The following is a 23,776-nucleotide window of genomic DNA, read 5'->3' as shown; positions in this document are numbered from 1 at the left end:
AAATACCTGATGTTTATTTATTTTTTTTCCGTTCCCATAGGGACCAGGCTACTATTAGGGTTTTCTATTATCGAGTGACTGACTTGCCTTGCTAAAACTCGCATGCGAAAGATCGCTTACGCAGTACGTACAAATATACAAAAGGTTTAAGTAGATGGCATGTTACCTGATAACTGTCTCAGTTAAACTGGGTAATGTTAACTTGGGAGGTTAGGCAGTAGGCAAATACCTAGTTAGTGTTAGCTACCTCTGCACGTGGGACAAAAACAAAAATTCTGTTGTATCGATAAATATTAGCTAAGTTCATTTTATATTGAATGTCACAGCTGATTGGTCAGGATCTTACAACGCTGTACATATTCTGATTTTATCAAATTGCTAGTTAACATGAGACATGATCAAGCTAAGAGCATAGACCAGTTTTTATCTATAGTGTTCAGTGAATTCAATTAAGAACTAATACAATGCACACCATAATTCACTGGGCAGTGACACATTTATGGATGAAAATGCCTTTAACCCTTGTGTTGTCTTAAGGGTCAAAAATGACCCGCCACTATGTTTAACAGCCGAGAGAATCTCCTAAATGATCTCTTTTCAACTTGAAATTTGACAAAGTTTGTGATGAGTGACAGGTTGTTTCTTCAAAATAGATTTGGGGTTAGATAGGTCTGTTAGATCTGTGCTAGAGTACAGAAGTAAAATAAACAAAAAAATCACTGGCGAATTATGGTGCTCACTGTATAATAGGAACACCGACAGCTGAAATGTGAATGTTTGGATCCAATGGGAGATACTGAATTGGTTACTAACAGTAATGAATTAATTCCCATTCATTACCTCATAATGAAAGCCCCGGACGAATTTTAAAACGAATGTCTAAATCGGCGTTATTTATATATACAAACGTACCAACATATTGTTACCTTTCCTCACCATAGTCAACTTCATGGAAGTTTCAACGCCAGGAAACTCCAGGTTCAGAACGCGGTGATGCCTCGTCGAATGCTCAAGTCCACTAATAAAATGTTCATTCATTCATTCCGCCGCATTAAAGGAAAACGACAATATTTTGGGAAATATACCTTTTTCCGACTTCCCCAGACTTAGATGAGATTTTCGATTTCATTTTCATGCATTCACTAGCTCAATTTCCATGTCATCATTACTTGTTAACTTAGCATAAAGACTTGAAGCCTATAGGATTCAGTAGCCTACCTCCTTCAAAGTGAAAAATACACCTTAAAGCAACTCCGAAGCGGTTTTATTTACACAAGGTATCATGTGTATTTGAAATACACGTGCGGGGGGGAAAATGGCGTATTTCAAATACACATACCACCTCATGTAAATAAGACCGCTTCCTCCTAGTATGCTAAGCCAACACATTATGTTAACATGGAAATAGAGCCAGTGAATGCACAAAAATCCAACCTCTCGTTAAAGTCTGGGTAAATCGGAACTGTTGATGTTTTCCTTTAAGTGAGTGAAGAGACAAAACTGTTGATTCCATGAAGCAGATGGTATTTATGTGCCGGTTTGTTTGTCTCTACAGTATTCCCGATTTAGCTAATGGAATCAATAAATTAAAAACAATGTTGAGGCAATCGGAACTCTCTGCCAAGGCAATCTTAAAGATAGTAGCCACTGCCCAACAGTACTACAACCCATTGCTCTTAAGGTCACAATACACTATGGGAACGCCTATGAGTTCTATTTCACATTGCTTCTTGTTTCATGGGAGAGCAGTTTTATCACTGATATTAATAATAAATATATATGACATTATAAGAAAGTGAGAGAGGGTCCAGTTCCATGTCTGTAGACAGGCATGGGTCAAAACCATATAGTTTCTGCCACACACACTCCCGCTTAACTGCACGAGGGTCCGGCTAAACCAGACTCTAGTTATTAAATTAATTGAAAGGCGTGGCTGCCGGTAAAATGAACATTGCAATGACCGTATTTGCCTGCTCACTGCCTATCCTGCAGATTTAGTTGTTGAATATCAGAAATCACACATTTATATGGATAGTCCTACAGACATTACTGCGGAGTGGTCTATATAAGCTACAATTCTTCTGGGCTAAGGAGGGACGTGGAATTCACTGTGTCACTGTGCTCTGCATTTAAGGGACTGCACCAAAATGACTGTTATTACACCAAATAAAAGTCAGGTTTGCATTACCATTACACCAAAATTTAAACCTTGAGGTAAATAGCGCTTTCTCTGAAGCAGGAAGGAGAATGCAATTTGAACGAAAGAGATTAAAAATATGGAACAGGCAGGAAATAGAAGAATCCCATGCAATAATGCTTGTACTATCTCAGCAAGAGTTGAGTATACTGTCGTAATTAATTGAAAACGACCAATAAATCTACATTAAGCACTGCATTTCCCAGCGTGATAAAAACTAGTGTTAGGCATTTGTTCCTATGCAGGAACTGAGTATGCAGAGTATACCATTCCAAAAAGGTCACCTAAGCAAGACTTCAGTAGAGAAAATGGTTAAACATACAGATCTTCTTTAATAGTTAACAGTAAACAGATTAGACAAGTGATAAAATATTCAGAACGTAATATAAAAAAACATTTACCAGTCAGTACAGTGTTCTATAACTATTCTGATTACAGGTTTTAACCATCCATCTTAAGGTGCTCTGTCTTGAGTAGAAATCAATATCTGTATAATCTAATTGAACTGGCCTTAAGGAGTATCTGTGTTTCAGCACCACAGCTGAAACCAGTTCCTGTGTCAGCACAAATACACACACACACACACACACACACACACACACACTCATGCATGCGTATATGCGCACACACACACATACGCACGCGCACACACAGGGTCACTGCAGGAATGAAGTGGCTCATAACTGGACTGAGAATGATTTACAGTACAAGGCCTGGAATAACACAATAATTACAGCATTACTCATGATAGTCATCAAATGTCATCAAAAATATAAGCTATACTGTTTCTAAAAAAACTTGAATCAAGGAATCTTATAAAATGAAAACATGCAGTTTCCGTAATATGAGCTATTCTCATAGTTAAATAACTAGACAAACAACTGACGTTTGATGGATGCATTTAAACTCTTTTTCATCAATGAAGAAAAAAAAAAAACATGAAACGTAATGCAGTCTACACACAAGTAATAAGTTATGTGAAAAATACTGACAGACTGGTCAATGACAGTGGTCTTCTCCCCAGTAACTGCAGCCTCTCCTGTTGGTATGACGTAAGTGCATTACTGAACTAATGCACAACGGTACTGTAGATGCGCTTGGGAAATGTGTGGCAATAAGAAGGATTCGTGTGGAAAAAGAGCAGGCCTGATGCACCATTTACTGGAGATCATTTGAAATAAAGCGCCTGCTGCATTATGAAACCCGCTGCAGCCTTCCTGGCCTGTCCCGGCTCTGCTGCAAGCTGCGGGCCGGCTTCACAGCCACACAAGGTCCCATTTCCACCGTTTCAGGGACCGACGAGTCTGCTTCAGCAGTGAAGTCCCCCCTCAGTGTACGTCGCCCCTCAGTGTACGTCGCCCTCACTGACCCGGACGAGTCTGCTTCAGCAGTGAAATCCCCCTCGATGTGCTTCAGCCTCACTGACCCAGATGAGTCTGCTTCAGCAGTGAAATCCCCCTCGATGTGCTTCAGCCTCACTGACCCAGATGAGTCTGCTTCAGCAGTGAAATCCCCCCCTCGATGTGCTTCAGCCTCACTGACCCGGATTTGAATAATTAACCCTTTTATGTGCTTCAGTCTCAAGGTCTCAGCACTTCACAAAGCATCTTCCCTAATGGTTAAATTAGTTTTAATTAATACAAAATGTAAAGGATAATTGATAATGAACTAATTGGCTAAATGACAAAATGTCGCAGAGGAAAGGCAATACACACATACAACTTTGGTTGACAATAAAAAAACAATAAATTGCTCCCAATCACTAACATACACACAAACATAGTCTATAATATACATATTTTTTAGACTTATATTGATTTTTTTTTGATTGCAGCTCTAAAATAATTAGTCAAAATATAGTATATCATTGGTGATTACAGCCATCTTCCACTGTACAATGTCATCTTAAAATCTTACAGTTATGCTTAATATAGTTATTTATTTAAATATGCTTTTAAAAGCAGTCAGATGCTTCCCTTTGTTAGAGTAAAACCACTATGCAGAAATGTACATGTTTACATCAGTCGCACACTGTTACACCTCTACGCCCTGCTGCTTGAAAAACATCACATGTAAAAGCTTGTCTCCAAGGAGAATATGTAAGCAGGTTACTTGCCCAATGAATTAAAGAAGACAAGTATACCACAGTTACAAAACAGAAGTCACTCAGCATTAAATTAAATGAGCAGAAACCGTTGAAGCTGTAAATTTATACAGCTTAGGACTTGTGTTACAAATATTATTCCTTCTGGGAATAGTACAACCTGGTTCTCTTCCTGAATGGTTTCGGCGTAGCAAATCAAAACAGGAAATATGAACCCTTCATTTCTGAGGCGAGTCACTGATTTTGATGGACTCACGAAGAATGAGAAGCAGGGTAAGACGAGCAGCCATTTTAAATGAAATGTGAAAGAAGGCGAAGGCTTCAGCATGCGCTGGTTCAGCTGCAGTCTGTGCTCAGGCACACCGTGCTGCTGAAACGTCACAGTCCCTGTATTCACGCCAGCAGCAGCCCTGACCCCGTCTGGGGCAGTAGTCTTAAGTGCTCGTGTTGAAGTAAGGAGCCGCAAGCTCCACGGATGCGCTCCTGCCACCTTGCTTCCGGCACCTTCCATGGACTTCCATGCAGTGCGACCGGGATCCTGTTTGAGTCCCCACGGTGGGTTGCCAGTGTGGTACGGTGGAGGTGCAGGCGAGGTGGGGGTTAATTCAGTTGAAGGGGAATGAGGGAACCCAGGAGGGAGCCAGGTACCCAGGGCTTTTGCAGGTCCACTGGGGGACGGCTGAGGCTCGGCCATGAGCGGGGCAGGGCCTGGGCAGGGTTCGGGCAGGGCCTGGGGGAAGCTCGGGATCAGTCCAGCATGGCGTCCAGTTGGTCAGCTAGGTCGTCAAACATGTTGCCGATGTCGTCCAGAATGTTCCCTGCAGACTTCACCGTGTTGGTGCCGCTGGTGGGAGAACACAGGGAAGCGGGATTTGTTAGTAATGCTTCTGTCAGGTGTCTCTGTGTGTGTGTGTGTGTGTGTGTGTGTGTGTGTGTGTGTGTGTGTGTGTGTGTGTGTGTGTGTGTGTGTGTGTGTGTGTGTGTGCGCGTGTTAGTGTGTTAATGTGAGAGAGAGAGATGGACATTGTGGGTGTGCTTGTGAGTGTGAGAGGGAGAGAGATAGACAGGAGTGGAGAGATGGAATAATGGTTTTCACCATTCAAACTGTAATTGTTAGCTGCCGTGCATCTCTGTCTTTTACCCATCGGTGTTGTCCTCCAGGATGAGTTTTCTCTCCACTGCCTCCAGCGCCGCCTCCAGGGACGTGCTGGTCTGCTCCAGCCGCTTATGAACCAGCACTGATCCGGGGCCCGGCTCTGGGCCCGACACACAGGCCTGGGCCTTTCCTGGCTTGGTTGGCTGGCAGGGAGCAGGTGTGGCTGAGGACAGCGAGCAGCCCTGGGAGGGGGCAGTGAAGGCCACACTCTGCACCACGCTGACATTCACACTGGGAGCACCTGCTGATAAACAAACACACCACTTATCAGCTAATAATAGTCATAATTTAGGATGAATTAAGCAGCAGAAACATAATAATTCAGCAAAAAGGTACCAGTCACTTAAAATGCACACGTTCCTTACTGAACACTAGTGTTAGCATTAGCTACTGTTGAGAGAACATTAAAGCAGCATTATAGGACAGTACCTGCTGCTGGAGCTGAGGGGAACGGCAGCGGTTTAGCAGCAGCCGTGGGTTTCTGTGGGCTGGCGGGTTTCGGGGAGACGGGGGGTTTTTGGGGCTTTGCGGGCGGGCCACCCTTCTCCAGGCACTGCAGGCTCCTCTCGATCTCAGCGATCCTCAGGCTAACGTCCTCGTCACTCTGGAACTCCTGGCCACTCCCCTCTTTGGCAGACGGGGGTGGGGGTGGGGGTGAGGGCTCGACGCCCTCCTCCTCGGGCGAGGTTGCCTCCTTGGGCTTGTGTCTGCGCTTGACCGTGTCCGACTCCTTCAGGTTGAATTCCGGGAGATCGGGCGTCTTGGGCGGGGGCTCCGGTTTAAGCGGGCCGGCCGCCTTGGGCCGCTGTTTGATGGTGAGGTTGCCCTCCTCGGCGAAGGGGATGCACTCGCTGGAGCTGTTCTGGGGTGAGGAGGAGCCATCCAGCCCCGGCCCGGCCCGGCTCTCCTCCTCCGTGTCCGACTTCACCCCCCCGTCGCCCTCAGGCTTGTCGGTCAGGCAGGAGCCCGGCTCGCTCACCGTCCTCCTGCGGTTCCCCGCGGGGTCGCGTGAGGGCGGCAGCGCCGGTTTGGGCGGGGGCACCGGGGAGCCGGGCTCGCGCTGGGGCCCGGGTCTGTCCAGCTTCAACGGGCTGCCCCCGCCGGTCTCCAGCAGGGCGGTAATGCTCTTCACATTGCCTGGGCTCTCCAGCTCCACCCCTGCCCCGCTGGCCAGGCTGGGGTCGGGCGGCTCCGTCCCCCCGCTGCTGCTGACGGAGCTGAGGCGTTTGGGTGGGGGCGGGGGCGGGCCCTTCTTGCGGGCGCGGATGGCGAAGGACTGGCTGCGGCCCACGTTGCGCTCGGACGCCGTCTGGAGGCGCGCCAGCTGGCTGCGGCCGGGGCGGCGGGTGAGGGTGGCGTAGGACGCCAGGGAGGCCGAGGGCACGGCGGGCAACTCGTCCTCGTCAGGCTCCCCGTCCGAGAGGGCGTGGCGCGTCAGGCTCTGGGTGCGCTTCTTCGGCCGGAGGGCCTCGCCGTTGATTGGCACTCCGTAGGTGGAGGGGAGGGGCTTGGCCAGCGGGCTGCGCTCCAGGTTGGTGCTCCCGCAGTGGGAGTGCAGGTAGCTGAAGGCTTTGTGGCCCGGGGAGCCCTGTGGGCTACTGTGATAAGGCAGGACCGGCGAGGAGTTGGCTTTGGGCTTGGCAGGGACCGCTGGGTAGGCAAGCCCCGCCATCTTGCTGGGGGTGTGGGGCGGAGTGAGGCTGACCGGGCTCTGCTGCAGCAGCACCAGCTTAGAGGTCAGAGGCTGCCGTTGGTCCCATCCCTCCGGAATGTTCCTCTCCTTCCCCGGGCTGCCGCCGGACCTGCCGCTGTCGGCGCTGCCCAGGCTCTCCTGGGAACGGCTGTGGGCCGCGGCCGAGGCCAGCGGGGGCTCCTGGGAGTGGCCCGAGCCACGGGACCGCGTGCCGATGCTCTCCTGGCTGACCGACATGGCCGCCGCGCTCCTCATGGCCAGACCCTCCTGGCAGCCGCTGTAGTTGTTGGACATGGCGGTCTGAAGCTCGGCACTCAGCTCGCTGTCCTGGAAGGTGAGCATTTTTGGCGTGTGGGGCGAGGGGCAGTCCCCGCTCTCTGGAGGCTCGATGGCAACCAGCTCCAGGGCGCCCGGAAGCTTCCGTCGCAGGGTGCCTTGCCCCTCTGCTTGGTTACGGGCCTTCTGTATGTCACACAGCTTCTTCACCGCCAGCATCATCTTCTTCTGGTGACCTGAGGGGACAGCCAAGCACTTAGCACCACATTACAGGACTGACTTATCATTGAGGACCACATTAGAGGAGTGATTTTTCAAATACCACATTACAGGACTGATTTATCATCAAGCACCACATAATAGGACTGACTTATCGAGTACCACACTACAGGGCTGACTTATCATTGAGGACGACATTACAGGACTGACTTATCATTGAAGATAATACACAATAACATACTGTATTAAGCACACTGCGCTCCACTAGTCTGAAATACAGCTCTCTGAAATACATATGGAGAGAATGATGATAGAGGCTGAGGTTATTTAGAGTGTGAGAGCCCCTTACCCAGCTTTGTGATGCCGATCTCCTGCAGGTCCTCCCAGGTGATGTCTCGCACGATGGTGATGGAGTCGTAGCCGTTCTCCGACAGCTTCTTATGATACTGAGGCAGCCCAATAGCGCTGAGCCACTCGCCCAGATCCGACTGGGACAACAGAGACAGACACAGTGAGCACACACAGAGAGAACACACACAGCATCAAACAAACCATAAATAAAGCCGTAATTCAAATGTTATTTCAGCTTCACCTATGCTACTGGATGAAGATGCTGCTGAAATGAGATGTATTATATGGGCCAGTGACATCCATGGCATGTGTTAAAATTGTTCTGCCACAGAGCCGTTCTGCGGCCCCTGAGGCCGAGGTTCTCACCGGAATGTAGTCCGGTAGCCACTCAGGGATGGTCAGGTTCCCTATCTCCATGGAGATCTTCTTGCGATGGCCAGGCTTGGTGACCCCAATGGCAGTGAGATCCTGACAAAGCAGATTATTGACAGGATTATTGAACTGTGTTTCTCCTGCGCTCAGTGCACAACGCTGATAATCGGCATTCACATGCATATTGATGTGTGTACTATTACCCACGTGTACTCCGGTATACTTAAGAATACTTGAAGTGTAATTAAAGTTTATACCAAGTATGCTTAGTATACTATTTTTCCCATGGGTGGTAAAGCAGGGGAGGGGCTGCGGTACCTCAGGGGTCATCCTGCTGATGGTGGGCACATCATATCCAGCGCTGAGGAAGTTTCCGGTGTAGTGCTCCAGCTGAAACTCGCTCAGCCACTGGTAGATGGCCTCGGCATCCTGGGGATAGAGGGGGCGGATGAGAGGGCCGCACACTCCTTCATCATAAAGCGGCCATTTGGACTTAATGCGAGAGGAGCTTACCCGGCCCTCCAGAAGCTGCTCGGGACGGATGAAGTGCTGGGAAAAGCCCTGCTCTCCGGACCGCAGGGGGATCAGACTGCGCCGTGGAGCCCCTGAAGAACAGGACGCACCGTCAGTGACACTGCAGCACCCTACATCCCATCTCAAAGGGGGTTAGGGACCTAAATACCTAAACTGGCCTTGGAACGTAAAGGTTGCAGGTTCAAATCCCAGGTAGGACTCTTGTGCACTAAACATGAATCACTTCAGTATGTATCTAACTGTATAAGTGGATACTCAGTAAGTCACTCTGAATAAGGGTGTGTGCTAAAGGCCTGCAATGTTATATAATGGTTGTGCTATGTACACTCACTGAGCACTTATAGGTTGACATGTACACCAGCTTTTTAATGCAAATATTTAATCAGCCAATTATGTGACAGCAACTAAAGGCATAAAAGCATGCAGACCAAGAGGTTCAGTTGTTTTTCAGACCAAATGTCAGAATGGGGAAGAAATGTGATCCAAGTGACTTTGACCATGGAATGATTGTTGGTGCCAAACAGGTTGGTTTGAATATCTCAAAAACTGCTGATATCCAGAGATTGTCACGCACAACAATCTCTAGAGTTTGCAGAGAATGGTGTGCAAAAAACAAAAAACATCCAGTGAGCAGCAGTTCTGTGGGCAAAAATGCGTTGTTAATGAGAGGTCAGAGGAGAATGGCCAGACTGGTCAAAGCAGCAGCAGACCAATAAGTAAAAAAAAAAAAAAAGAAGTCTAATAAATACCTAATAAAGTGCTCACTGAGTATAGTTAATCTCTGTCTTGATGGACAGCCAACACCTACAGAACACCACTGTCCTCGCACACCTAAGTCTTTCTTTCATTCAAAACAGGAGGGAAGGGGCTTTGCCGTTGCCTGGGAGACTAAGTGCCTCCACATTTTGTGGGAAAAGAGTGACTCAGAGAGGAACGGGGAGCCCGAGGCGGCAGCTTTCTGAGACTCGAACTGCCCTCTCTGGAGTCCCGTGTGAATCGTGCCCCCCAGATGGGAGAGTGATATAGCGCGCACCATGTTCTGACCAACGGGCCTGTGGTTCTGCTGCAAGTGGAAATGTGCTCGCAGGAAGTGACATCTTTTTAATGAGTGCAGACCAGCAAGCCTCCTCCCAGCGCAACACACACAGACTTCACTGCTCTACCACTGCCCTGCTTGGATGAGGGGCACAGGGACTGCGTATTTCTGCCTGAATAAATACAGAAATGAAGATCTCTATGCTTCTCCTCGCTCAGGGATGGGGTATCCACCTCATGGGCACTTAACACGCAGGCTCTCTCGGCCTTCAGAAAATGAAAAATTCATTTTTTATTTATTTTTTGTTAGATTTTCAGTAAACTTACAGTCTGTAATAATACGTGCTATTGTTGCATGCGTTTACAAGCAGTTGAGTGCATAGGGCGGCCTGTAGTGTAGTGGTTAAGGTAAATGACTGGGACACACAATGTCGGTGGTTGTAATCCCGGTGTAGCCACGATAAGATCCGTTGGGCCCTTGAGCAAGGCCCTTAACCCTGCATTGCTCCAGGGGAGGATTGTCTCATGCTTAGTCTAATCAACTGTATGTCGCTCTGGATAAGAGCGTCTGCCAAATGCCAATAATGTAATGTAATGTAATTTCATAAAGTTTTGTGGTGGTTTGGCCAAAGGATTTTAGGCATACAAGAAAAATAGATTTTTTCATATGGAGTAAATCTACTTTAGAGTGTACTGAAGTTATGAAACCCTCTCATTCAAAAATCTATGTATTTACACATATTTAGGTCGTCTAACCATCTCCGGATAACATTCAAGCTGTAAGGAGAGCAAGGGGTTAATGTTTCTTCGTTTTATTTTCATTTTAAATGTGTTTTCGACTGAACTTTTGATACCCAACTGATCGTGTTTGTTTTCTGTACTGTGATTGGTTCATTGGTGCTGATCACACGTTTTTTTCTTATTTGACCTTTTATGTTATTGGTTACTCATTTTAGTTGTTGCCTCGGGTTTAAACATTTCTTGGAGAACGAACTGAAAATAGTATTGATGCACTACAGCGAGCGAGTTCGCAGCTGGAAGTTTCAGAATTTGGAGTACTGGGGATTACAGCGAGTAGGCTACGCAACTGAAGTGGTTTTTCATATTTTTAGAACGTCAAAGGTTCGTGAGACTCTCCAGCGAGTGTGTGTGCTGCTGATATCCACAATCTTTCGAGGACGGGAAGTCCGACAGTATGCGACTGTGCTCGAATCCGATAGAAACTAGGACTACATGCCTCGGCCGTGTCCCAAGGAAATTACGTTTTCAAGAATATTGAATTCTTCTGCGATAAGGCCCAATGACGATCCGCCAACTGTATTTGGTAGGTCACCTAAAGTAAAACTAAGTTGTCATAATATAACTCACTAGTTAGCGGTGTTTTCTGGGTTTTATCATACTGATACTGTATGTATGGGATTGGGGATTCTATTGCTGTAATACCACTAGGTTGTACTGTAACTGAGCAAACAGCGAATCCAACATCTACATTGCTGGCCCAAGCCCCAAGCCCCTAGAGATACCAATTGTAAACCGAGTACAATTTAGATGTCGCGGTCTCGTTTCTGCTGGTTTGGAATCCCCACGAGGCAGGTGTTACATACACAGCACATATTGGGTTATTTCATAGTGGGTAGAGGAGGGGCCAGTGAAAAAACAAGAACGCTAAATTAAATTAAAGAGGGGAGAGAAGAAAAAATAGCCAGGAGGACGAGGTGGAGGCAGAGATCCGCTAACTCACCTTGAGGCTGCTCTGGCTGTTTGCTGGGGTCAGGGCCTGTGCTCTGCTGTTGCACCACTTCGCCAACAGGGGGCGCTGGCTGCATGGAGGAAAGCAAAACCACAACTGAATGAGCCTGTGTGCTTTCTACACCGATCAGTGTTGAATGCTGACAGACAGGAAACACCGCTAGCAACTTGGGCCCGAACCAAGCCCAGAAACATGCAAATCGCAACCAACTGCTCCCAGCAGGAGCACCCTCTTGCTATTAACACTGTCGGGAGCGCTAATAATAAGCGGTGAATGCTGATATACTGCATCTGCTGCTGGCAGCTGTTCGTGGTGCACGTGCGGTATGGGTGTAGCGGCCCACCTTGTTTGGGTCTGGGGGGGCGACGGGCTGCTGGGGGCCGCTGTGGGTGTTGTTGCTCTCTGTGCTCTGTCCACTGCCTGCACTGCGGGTACTGCCCACACTGCCAGTGCTGCCCACGCTGTTCCTGTCCCCGGCTGAGGAGGGAGAGACGGAGAGAGGGGCGCATTGGCTAAAGAAATGAGGAGAGGGCGCTCTCACACACCCCTTCCACAATGACCTGGAGACAGCCGGGCGCTCGTGTTCCTGACACAGGTGCGGGCTCGTTTAATGAAAGCGGTGGAAGTGCAGGTCCGCAGACGCAGGGGAGGTCCACCGCGTTTGGGAAGTCGGGCCGAGCGGAATCGACAGGTCCCCCGCGGGTCTGAGCGACAGCTGTCGGGTCCGTCAGACGCTCAGACTGGCGCTCTGCTGTGAGGAGAGAGGGGCTGGAGAGGGGGAGGGGGCTGGGGAGACGGGGCGCGGGAGGCGGGAGGCGGGGCTGTCCAAGCTGGGAGGAAGCTGAGGCGCAGCAGCAGGCAGAGGCGGGCAGCGCGGGTGGGAACGTTCCGGAGCCGCAAGCGGCCACAGCGGGGCGGGGGAGGGTGCGTATCTGAGCCCTGGGGTCACACGGCCTCAGAAGCTCCCAGAGCACTGCGGCTGCTGGACATGTGGCAGGCTCAGGAGTGTCCATGGGGGGGCGCTTCCTTTCGCACTCTTCCCGACGGTCAGTGGGGAGCAGGCAGCGCGGGGAGAAGCCAGCTCTTCCTGATGCTCAGGCATTGTGTGAGGAGGGGCGCAGGGCCACAGCCAAAGGGGGCAGGATTAAGGGGGCTCCAGGAGATGGGATGACTCTTACCGGGGAGAGAGTTCCTGAGGACCCATATGTCCTCACTGGGACTAGCTGGCTCAGAGAGGAGGCTGGGACTGTCGGGTGGCGTACCTATCGAACACAAACACTTTGTGGGCCAGGGACACTAAGTTGGGGAATGAGGAGGGGGAGGGGAGGGGTCCCACTGGGATGTCACTGGGACCCACGTGGCTCTGTTTCCATTAGGCAGTCGCGCCGGTCAGACACTCACGATAGAGGGTCTGTGTGTGTGTGTGTGTGTGACCCACTCCCTGAGCTACTCTACCTGCGTTGTCGTCCAGGCCGTTGGCGCGGGGGTAGGAGAGGTGAGTAGGGGGCGCGTACAGGGTGTAGGAGTCGTCAGTCTGTGGGACGTTACTCAAGCTGGAGCAAGCGGGGGGGGCTCTGGACAGGAACTGCTGACGCTGGGTGGGCAGAGAGGCGTGCCGGGAGAGGGTGCCCCCTGCTGGATGAAAGTGGAAAGACAGGGGTGAGAGGAAAACAACAGAGCGGGTTGAAGAGGTTAGGGGGATATTTGATAGGATGGTAGAATATGGGAAGGGTTACAAAAAGAAAGAAGAAATGAAAAGGTATATGGAGAGAAAGAGAAAATGGGGTAATGTGTTAGGAAGCAATGCTCGGTATAAGTAGACTATAGTTACATGTTACAACACCTATTATCACTGAATATCAATGACCTATTGTTCTCTGATTCCTACAGGCCACATTAAGCAAACTGCACAAAGGCCATCATTATGTAACTTTGTGAATGCGTGTGTCTTGCTTCTTGGACAGAGTGGCAACAGAACGTGATAGGTGTCATTCACACGCAGTTTCTTGAGATTCAGATGCTGTATGCTCAGACTGAGGAGCTGATTAGGGAGGCTGCAGAGGTGCAGAGACAGCAGGATGCTGACAGTTTCGCTGGAGGAGCAGTGCTGAGCTTGTCACTGTGCTGACAGAGGGTCAGGCCAACTAAAGAGGGATTTTCCACACAGGCACTAAAGGAGCCTGGTGTGGGTTCTGCTCCTGCAGCATCTGAAAGCTTTAAAAGTGATATGACAGCTCCCAATCTGAGCCTGCTAATCCTATTAGTGTGTGTGTGTGTGTGTGTATGTGTGCGCATGTGTGTATGTGAGACTGTGTGCTTGTGTGCACGTGTGCTTGCGTGTGTATGCCTCTGGGTGTGCGTGTGTATGGTTGTGTGCATGCGCAATTGCGCATGTAAGCTTGTGCAAGAGAGTCCGTGTCTGTGACTCTGTACATGTCTGTGCCTGTAAAAATGGAGGGAGTGTTGGCTGTGTAAAATAATTAATTTTGTGTCACCGAAGAAAACATCCCTCAGCCTGTCTACCCAGAGGAATGCCAGGGCCTAGAGACCTGTTTGTGTGTGTGTGTGTGTGTGTGTGTGTGTGTGTGTGTGCGTGTGTGTGTGTGTGCGTGTGTGTGTGTGTGTGCGTGCCTTCCTGTATAAACCCTATGTAACCCTGTTTATGCTGCAGGGACCGGCCCATGTTTTCCGCAGCTATGAGCGTGTTCTGCCAGACCAGCTCTCAATATGCAGGTGACTCCGGAAACTTCCGCTGGCTGGCGGTGTTCAACTGGATTTGGTTGGGCAGCTCCCCAGGTAAGACGCTGGTGGTGTATCTCTGGGGCACTGACCTGATCGGCGGCTGAGCACTTCCACGATGGAGGGAGGGAAGTAGCCCACGCGGTCCGTGCCTTTCTGCGTGTCGTGGATGTGTCCCTTCCAGCGGCCGTCCATGTGCTGCTCCAGGACCTGCAGCAATGACACGCAAAGCCCCCTCAGCCCAGGCCCTCTGACATCACCATCCGCTCCAGCCAATCAAGGGCTAAGCAGTACTACACTGCGTGTCTGCCAGTCCTCCCTTACGGCCCCGTGCTTTGATAAGATGTTGCTTGCAGCCTTTTTTCTTTACTGATCCACTAGAGTTATTCTCCTTGCCAAATATAATAATCTTCCTGTCATTTTACGTGATATGTTATGGCCACCATTTTAAATACAAAAAAATAGTTGAGATTCAGGGCTGGACTCCTCTCCAAATCCTAAATTAGCAACGGAAACAAATCCATTAACATTCCAGCAAAGGCACAGGGAGTTTGGGGAATGGTGTGGGAGGTGTCAGGTGCTTAATCCGGGGTCAGGGAGAGGGGGCAGCAGACAGGGGGTGGGGTGGCACGTACTCAGGCTTGGCAGCCTCCCCTTGGCCAGATGAACATAGACCTTCATTTGCGGAAAGCTGGCAACCAGACAAACACACACACACACACACACACACACACACTCATTTGCTTACTCACGCACATGCACAAACATACACGCACACTCCTTGCAGGCCTTACCCGACGCTGACAATATGCAGTACATGCACGGCCTCATGTAAATCCGGTCCAGGAATGCATCTCTCTAATCTCGCACTCTCCCTTATCACCAAAAATTTCCCCTGAGGCTGGGAGCGGCAGGATTTAACATGTTAATTTGTGCCCCGAGGGGCATACTTTTAAAGAGCAGTACGACAGCCCAGGGCAAAAAGACAGCCGAGAAAAAAGAAGCACGCACAGGGACTAGTCCATACACCTTGTATTACACTGCAGGGGTTGTTTGTCGGCAGCGGGGGGTTGATTGACGAGCGGTCGTGCCTGCCTCTGCTTGTGTTTCTTCTCTTACTCGCCATGCTCAGGGCACACTGCTGCCGTCAGAAAGGCGTTTTTTCTGGCCCCTGCCACGATTTACAACAACAACACTGTCTGCAGGTCAGTGCTAAAGAGCACAGTCAATAACAACAGCCAGAGCAAGACAAGACTGACCTGGGCCCTGGCTGTGTACAGCAGGGTAGTGCTATGTTCCTGTTTTACTGCTAATATGTAGGAACTGCTATTAATTTAGGGAATCACACACACACCCATGTTTCCACACCTCTCTGCCCCTGAATACCTGTGTTCTGTGGTAACCTTGTGCGTAACCATAAACACAGTGGCACCAAAGCAGAAGACACGCAGAGAGTCAACAAACACGGCGCTTGAACGTTGTCAGGGCGTCGAAGGCGTGGCCTGTCTGCCTCCAGACAGCAGCGGGGAGGGCTGAGTGACGCACAGGAAGACAGACGGACGGACAGGAGGGCGGCGATTTTCTAACGAGCTCGGACAGGGTGTCCTGAAGAAGCGATCTCTCAGCAGAAACACGGGCAGGGCCAGGGGTTGGGGCCCGGGGCCCGGGCATAGAGCCAGGCAGACCAGGCAGGAATTCATGTCCCCGGGGCAGAGGCAGGGTGAAGTGGGGGTGGGCGGTAGATTTCAGTGGAGCACAGCACAACCGTTCTCTATCTGCTACGCCTGCAGTGTCATTTCACGAGAAAGGCATTTTTGTGTATTATTCAAGAACCTCAGGAGCTCTGGGGAGACAAAGGCACACTTTAAAACTGTCACGTCACTCAGCAAATCCGCACGTTTACCCACCATAATAACGTCTCCTGCGCGGATGTTTAGGGCCGTGGGGTCATGCAGGTTCCAGTAGTCCTTTAGAGCTCTCACCTGTAGAACTCCTGTAGCTTCTGATTGCAGAGACAGAGAGCAGGAGGGAGGGGGGAGAGAGGATTGCATTGGAAAAGGCTTTCATAACTGTTCCAAGTGAACAGCAAGAGAATCTATGCCGGATCCCCACATGTAAACATGTAACACAGCAGTCTTGTACTACATGCGCTGGGGCACATGCAGTACCATGTTGCTCCCGAGTGATCCAGAAAAACAATAAATCAGATGGCGAGATATTTGTTTTACAGCAATATATTGCCATCTCTGAAAACCTTGTACAGCACAAGGTTACCAAAATGACAAGGGAAAGGAATGAAAATACAAGTTTGAAGAAATATTCCCTCAGTGTTTACATGCCCTGAAATAACATGACAGGCTAATGTAGCTGAACCTCCCAACAGAAGAGGACGGTTAAAACCTTCCATCTTCAAACAGGCCTCTGTACAAGTGCCGATTATTCCTTTTTAGTTCCTATATCAAAGGACACACATCAAAGACAGGAGTCCGCTGGATTAGAGAGCAGATAGCACAAACCACAGAGGTCTTTATTCCATGCGCGTGCACACACACACACACACACACACACACACACACACACACACACACACACACACACACACACACACACTCATTAGCTGATCTTCAGGCATGGCTCTCATTTCCTTGTGAACAGAAAGGGGACCAGGTTACATAACCGTGGCGCTAAACACAGCTGCTTTTCAAATTACAGCTCCAGCGTCTCCCGTCCCCTCCCTGGCCTCCACAATAACACACAGGGCACACAGCAGACAAGGGGCCCAGACAAGAATACGACCTTCTCAGGAAGAAAGAGAAAGAGACAAAGGGATAAAAGCTGAGCCCCAGAGAGAAAAGGAAAAAGGAGAAGAAGAAAGGGGACAAAAGGTGAGAGCAGAAAAGGAGCAGGGAATAAAGCTTGAAAGGTATGCTGCGTGCTTGTTGAACAGAAAAGGTTTAGCGAGGCCTGGGTGCTCGGTGTCCTCCCAGTCACTGGGGGCAGCAGCACAGCGAGTCCTCACCTCTCAGGAGCTGCTTGATGTCTTTGCTGGCGTGGGACGTGGTGAACTGATTGACGATGTCCAGTGCTGTCTGGTTGTAGGTGTTGCGGATGTTGACGTCAATTCCAGCCTGCCGAGAGAATGGATATGTAACAATTACAAGTGCCACAAGTGTTTGTGCGATAACACCGGACATGTTAAAGAACAGCGAGTGTTATGCACTTCCTCTCTTGTTAAAAAAAGCTCACACCTCGCTTTTTTTTTTTTAATGTGTTTGTTGACAGAAAATAAATCCTGCAGACCCTGTGGCCCTCCAGGACAGAGGTTTGAGATTCCTGGTGGCATTTGCAGAATAACGGCGTCTGGGATGTAAGGGAGGATGGGAAACTTAAAGGAGTCTACGCAGGGAAAGGTTCACTACCCCAATTCACTTACGTCCAGCAGCAGCCGCACTACTTCTGTTTTGCCGTAGAGGGCGGCCTCGTGCAAGGCGGTGCCAGCCTTGGTGGCCCTGTTGATGTCGATGCCGGCTTTCAGAAGCAGCCTGGTCATAAACAGGAACAAAGCAGGACTCATTAGCACAGACCGGTTTGAAATGCATGTGCTTACACACAATTCCGCACTCACACTTATTGGGTCTCATCGTAAGAGCAGCTGCTGCAGCTGGACCCCAGAGCATACGACACACCCAAACCCTGATGCTCAGCAGTGAGGTTATTGGAGAGCACTGGACAGTGGCTAAGCAAACATCCTGACGCTAAAGAGAGCCCCCAGCAATAAATTACAGAGACGAGAGGTTTGGAGATATTTGGTCCAAGTATACTTTCTTAACTTTCTTAACCTTTCCAGGTGTCCTTAGTCCTACCCAAATTAAACCCAATCAATTTACACATTAAACCCCCTACTTCCAACCCAAAACCCATCCCCAAAAACTCACTCGTCCAGCCTGTTCTGTAGACCTTTTACCAAGCCCCAACCCAAAACCTTAACCCGCCCTTAACCCTACCCAACTGCCTCTCACTACAATCTCACTCAGGTCCAGCAAAAAGGAGACAGACACAGACAAGCAAAAACCAAGTGAGGGGAAATTACACACTTATGACACTTGTAAAGTGTTCATGGGGTTTAGATCAACGAGTCTGATAAATGGTTTCCATCCATTTTTCATTAAATGATGCGTATTGACTTCAGACAGATGACGTCAGATCAGATTAGAATCCAGTCAATTTTGAGCTTAAAATTCATCTTAAATTCAGTCTGCAGCTGAGTCAGCACAGGCTCTCAACGTGATTGCAGGCTGAGTCATCCAGCATTGGCATTGTTAGCACAAGCCAGTGGTTAGCCATATGATTAGCTAACTAACTTGATTTGAGTACAATGTGAGAAGTAGGATGAGAAACGCACACTGATGTGAATGGTAAATGGTAAATGGTTGGCATTTATATAGCGCCTTTATCCAAAGCGCTGTACAATTGATGCTTCTCATTCACCCATTCATACACACACTCACACACCAACAGTGATTGGCGGCCATGCAAGGCACCAACCAGCGCGTCAAGAGCATTTGGGGGTTAGGTGTCTTGCTCAGGGACACTTCGACACAGCCCGGGCGGGGGATCGAACCAGCAACCCTCCGACTGCCAGATGACTGCTCTTACTGCCTGAGCCATGTCGCCCTGATGTGTCTGCGACTAAGTGAACAATGTAATCAGCTCCAATTTTGGCGGTATCCCCACCTAGCTGTCAGCCAACTAACTAGCTAGCAAGGTAGATTAACACTGCTCCTGAAGTTTTGAATTCCATATGACAAATTAGCCTCAGTACCCCCATAACCCACTAACACAACAGTTCACCACAATTTAAAGATTAAACGAAATGTGAAAAATGATGTGAGAAAAAACAAGTGCATGATTTTTTATATCAAATATCAAGACATTATTTAGTGTATCCAGTTTCTCACATTCCACAGGAAAAACTTTCTCCAGAATAATTTTGATCCATTTGTTGTGTGCACCATGTGATACTGGTGGATGAATGTGTCAAAGGCTTTTAGATGCCATTCCATTTTCCATTGCCAGAATGATCTAGTCTATCCTACATAATTTCTTAGCTTGCCCCAGTCTCATAATAACAGATTGCCATTGGTCTTACATCACAGCCAATTTTGTATTCAACTACAGCAGCTATAGACATGCAGGTTTAGACTGAATTACTGGTAACAAATTCCAGGGTCTTATTACAGCAAGGCAAACTGTTAACAGCATTACCTATGACAAGATGTGCCTTGTGAACGGCAATGTGATACCATCAATTTCAGTTCCCGCAGTTTTAATAGTTCATGTTTAATTTAAATGGTTACAAAAGAACAGGAACTCACTCAATGTTTCTGACACATAGAATATTCAGACACGTTGTTAAACGGCAGTAAGGACACTTTAACAGAGCAGTGCTCGCTCGCACGCCCACACATTCGGTCACACTCACATGGATGCGGACACACACACACACACACACACACACACACACACACACACACACACACTAATGCTGTGGGAGCATTAGTCCTAGACAGCTGCGCTGGGAGGAATGTCAGCACTGCAGTGGGAATGCTGGGTATGGAGAGGGCAGACGTGAGAGGGACCGCAGCCTCCCAGGCTAGCAACTGTGCAGCTAAAAGTGAAAGCCATGCTGCACCCAACTCTCTAATGCCGACACAGGTACAAGTCTGCACTTTACATCCTAACTTCCTTACCCTCGTACCAGACCAGCTCTTTAGAAAAACTGATAATAACAAGAGAAAGCTGGAGTGCTTTAAGTGTGCCACACTTATTTCAGTCTAGTGTTCGAAGCCCGTTTTTAAACTTGTGTGGATGGAGGTTACCGTACTGTAATCTGAGGTGGCGAATACGCTAACTGTCCATGCCTGCCAAGTCGACAGCAGTGACTCTGAGGAACCATTCAGCCCCGTGGAGTCATGTGGTGAGGTGACAATGGCATTATGAAAAAGGCATACAACCCAACTTCATTATTTAAATCCTCCTGCGGATGCACCGGGGAACGCTCTTACATCTCTACAATGATGTGAGTAGCAGCTCTTGAGCCCTGTCTCTTCCCATCCCCTTAGAGCACAAAGGGATGTGCTAATGAGAGCTTCCTTCTGGGGCAAACCTTTCTGAACTTTACCAGCTTACGCGGTCCGTGTCCTGTTCGGCTCGGGGCTTTCAGGAGCTGGAAAACCTTTAGAAAAACGCCTTTTCTTCCATCCTCACCCCACCGACTCCTCACAGAGGCTTCAGTAAGCGGCAGCAGATCAGGTGCTAATTTGACTTCTCAGAGCCAATTAGCACAACAATGAGCTGCGGATGGGATGAGGACCTGGGGAACTGAAGCTGAAGCTGGCCCCGTCCAGTCTCTAGTCGAGAGAAAGACTGGTCCAGGGCCGATACAACCATGACCGCTGCCGGATAACCCCTTACTGATATGAAAAGAACGGAGTGACCGGGAAGCAGCCTCTGTATATCAAATCACCTGCACTGTTCTACCAGCAGCCTGGTCCTCTCAGCAGTTACCTCTACAGAAAATTAAGAGCAGACAGACCTTATGGCCAACTGACAGGCCAGCGAAATTTATGAGCCAAATAATTTCTTCCTTTAAGAAGCTGGACTGGCTCTGGCTGTTTTCATGGCAGTACTAATGCCATAAGCCAGGGGAGAGATGGTAGAGATTCTTGCAAGACAAAAAGGGTTGACTGATTAACAGAGCCTACGGAGGGTCAAAGGATTTAGAGCTTTTAGTGCTTTGCCCTCCGTAGCCATCTCTGCCCTGCTCGCTCTCCAGCCTCTCACCGGGGGCACATTCCCAGAGGAGAATGTGGAGGAAGAAGACATATGCTGAGAATGCAGCGTGAGGTGTCATGTGTGGGATACATTAACAGCGTGTCGGAGCAGCTGACCAAGCTCCAGAGATCCCCGACTTTCCTCCCTCCAGCACCGAGAGAGCGAACGCAGTGCCCCGCCAGGCCCGCTACACACCCGCACCGTCAGAGGTGTGTCCAGCCTGGCTGGACTCCTCCAACACCAAGAGGAACGGGAACAAAGGCAGGAGGGAAACCAGCTCTGCTCCAATGAGATAAAGAGCAAAAAGACCAGAGAAGGACAGGAAAGGGGAAACAGAAGATAGAGTGCAGGCGAAGACAAACAGCGGTCGGTCAGAAAAAGTGGAATAAAAACATAACGAGGGAAAGGCAGGAAGGGCCACGAGCAGGAGGGAGGCGCTTCTCACCTGATAATGTCCTTGTGACCGTTGCGGGCGGCGAGATGAAGCGGAGTGTTGAAGCTGGAGTCCGAGCCTTCTCTCCTCTCTCCCTCCAACAGAGCCACAATCATGTTACTGCTCAACAACAGCTGAGCAACCTGAGAGAGGCAGAAAGCGACAGGGGGAGTGTGCAAGGGAGAGGGAGGGAGAGAAAAATCGTTAGGGGGTAAATGTTCAGTGCTTGCTCAACCGCCTCCCTGTTTCACACCCTAAAAGCCGTGACTCTATAAGTGTTCACATGAGCAGTGGGCCGATGGTCATGCAGGAAACTCTAGCAGAGAGATAGGGATGGATACAGTAGGTCACAGGCCAGCTGCCCATGCCACGCCCTGGCACCAAGACCCAGCAGCTGACACACACAAGCCCGGCAGCAGAGTGCCATCCTTCTAAAGATATCCCCACTTCTGGGCTACATTCTGCCACAAGTTTGCCTTTCTTTTTTTACTTCATATTTATGTGTACAAATGTATAGAGGCAAAAGATTAGTGGAAATCCCCATTTAAGCCTTTTCTGGTAAATCCAGTTAAGAGAGAAGTTAGCATGGTATGGATTTCAGAACTAGGCTTATCCTTGATTTTTACAGAACCCACTGCTCAATCCTTTCAGCCTTCTGTATTCAGGCCAAAAAACAGAACGTGCCGCTGAAGCAGAGGAAACAACCCATTTTTTTTGGAAATTACTTGATCTAAGAACTGTGAAAGTATTTGAAATATACCCTGTATCGCTGCCTGAAATTCTGTGGACCGCCAGGAAAAATACACAAAAAAAATGTCTTTCCAGAAATAGAATGTTTAGATGGCCTTTCGTGTCCTTCAAACATCCATTATGCCTGACTCTGCATCAACAACGGAAACATAATTATGATTTATTTCCATCAAGGTAATAAAACAAACAGTACTGGAACTCACAATGAGTTACAAGGGTCCCTTTCACACTAGAACGTGGCTTTTAGGCCAACATTGGTGAGATACTGCCATCGATTTGAAGTTGATTTGCGGAACAGCTTTGAACAGCTGCAAGTTGCTCCCACCCTCTTGCTGAGAATGTGAAGCAAAGCTGTTATTGAATCGCTATGCTACAACTGATGTTGAATCCAGATGTTTGAATAGCGTACAGACTGAGTGAACAATGGCTGCTAGAGGCAGCGCCCCCCTGCTGCTGGGTGTCACTTTAAAAGGAGAGAACACTGAACAATGCAGCAGCCAAAGGGCTGTGTTTGGGATATAAGCCTACAGCCCGCCTCCAGGTTAAAGCCAGGTCAGGAACCTCCACACCCCCCACCCAATAAACTGGCCAGAGGCCCAGCCTGTAGATTACATAACCGGAGCTTCTCTCTCTGGAACAGGAGCGGCGCATAAGAGCAGCACACAAGAGCAGCTGTGTGTGACAGACCCAACGAATCACTCACATGACTCAAATGTCATTTTCAAGTAGGCTAAAACACCAGAAAGTTCTGCAGCCTCACCTTCAGCCTCCCAAATTCACAGGCCAGGTCCAGCGGTGTCTTCTTGGCCTTGTTGATCAGGCAGGGGTTGGACTGGTGCTGCAGGAGCATTTCAGACTGGAGAATAGAGATTACATTACATTACATTACATTATTGGCATTTGGCAGACGCTCTTATCCAGAGCGACGTACAGTTGATTAGACGAAGCAGGAGACAATCCCCCTCTGGAGCATTGCAGGGTTAAGGGCCTTGCTCAAGGGCCCAACGGCTGTGCGGATCTTATTGTGGCTACACCTGGATTAGAACCACCAACCTTGCATGTCCCAGTCATGTACCTTAACCACTACGCTACAAGCCGCCCCTTCATCAATGCACAGTGCACATATGTACGAGCACACACATATTCCTGTGCACACGTACACACACACAGCTTTGTATACAGGACTGTATTGTAAGCATATGCTGCATGTAAATGTATGCGTGTGTCTGTCTGTGTGTGTTTGGAAGGGCTAGGGAGCACCATGTGTAAAATAAGTTTAAAAATATGGAGAATTACGCAGGAGATGTATGTCATTATCGGATGAAGCACACGT

General features: G+C 48.9%; 1 protein-coding gene across 5 annotated transcripts in view; it reads right to left on the bottom strand.

Annotated features, from left to right (window-relative positions):
• Positions 1-2,509: 2,509 nt before the first annotated feature.
• Positions 2,510-23,776, bottom strand: part of LOC133121814 (caskin-2-like) — a 62,505-nt gene continuing 41,238 nt past the window's right edge. Inside the window, exons 6-22 of one of the 5 annotated variants that reach the window (XM_061231308.1) lie at positions 23,204-23,299; positions 21,706-21,836; positions 17,860-17,968; positions 17,446-17,554; positions 16,334-16,428; positions 14,519-14,636; positions 13,143-13,322; positions 12,866-12,949; positions 12,031-12,164; positions 11,679-11,757; positions 8,882-8,973; positions 8,687-8,797; positions 8,363-8,464; positions 7,995-8,133; positions 5,887-7,662; positions 5,443-5,698; positions 2,510-5,145 (exon numbers count right to left, since the gene is read on the bottom strand). In XM_061231308.1, coding sequence (XP_061087292.1) covers positions 5,049-5,145; positions 5,443-5,698; positions 5,887-7,662; positions 7,995-8,133; positions 8,363-8,464; positions 8,687-8,797; positions 8,882-8,973; positions 11,679-11,757; positions 12,031-12,164; positions 12,866-12,949; positions 13,143-13,322; positions 14,519-14,636; positions 16,334-16,428; positions 17,446-17,554; positions 17,860-17,968; positions 21,706-21,836; positions 23,204-23,299 — 3,708 coding nt within the window. In that variant the 3' untranslated portion in view covers positions 2,510-5,048. Of the gene's footprint in view, positions 5,146-5,442; positions 5,702-5,886; positions 7,663-7,994; positions 8,134-8,362; positions 8,465-8,686; positions 8,798-8,881; positions 8,974-11,678; positions 11,758-12,030; positions 12,165-12,865; positions 12,950-13,142; positions 13,323-14,518; positions 14,637-16,333; positions 16,429-17,445; positions 17,555-17,859; positions 17,969-21,705; positions 21,837-23,203; positions 23,300-23,776 lie in introns of all 5 variants that reach the window. The other 4 variants (XM_061231306.1, XM_061231307.1, XM_061231309.1 and 1 more) reach the window with 4 other exon arrangements.

Source organism: Conger conger, chromosome 2 (assembly GCF_963514075.1).
Source record: "Conger conger chromosome 2, fConCon1.1, whole genome shotgun sequence".
Classification (NCBI taxonomy): domain Eukaryota; kingdom Metazoa; phylum Chordata; class Actinopteri; order Anguilliformes; family Congridae; genus Conger; species Conger conger.
Note: the sequence above shows the minus strand (reverse complement) of the source record. Positions and strands in the feature narration are given on the sequence as shown.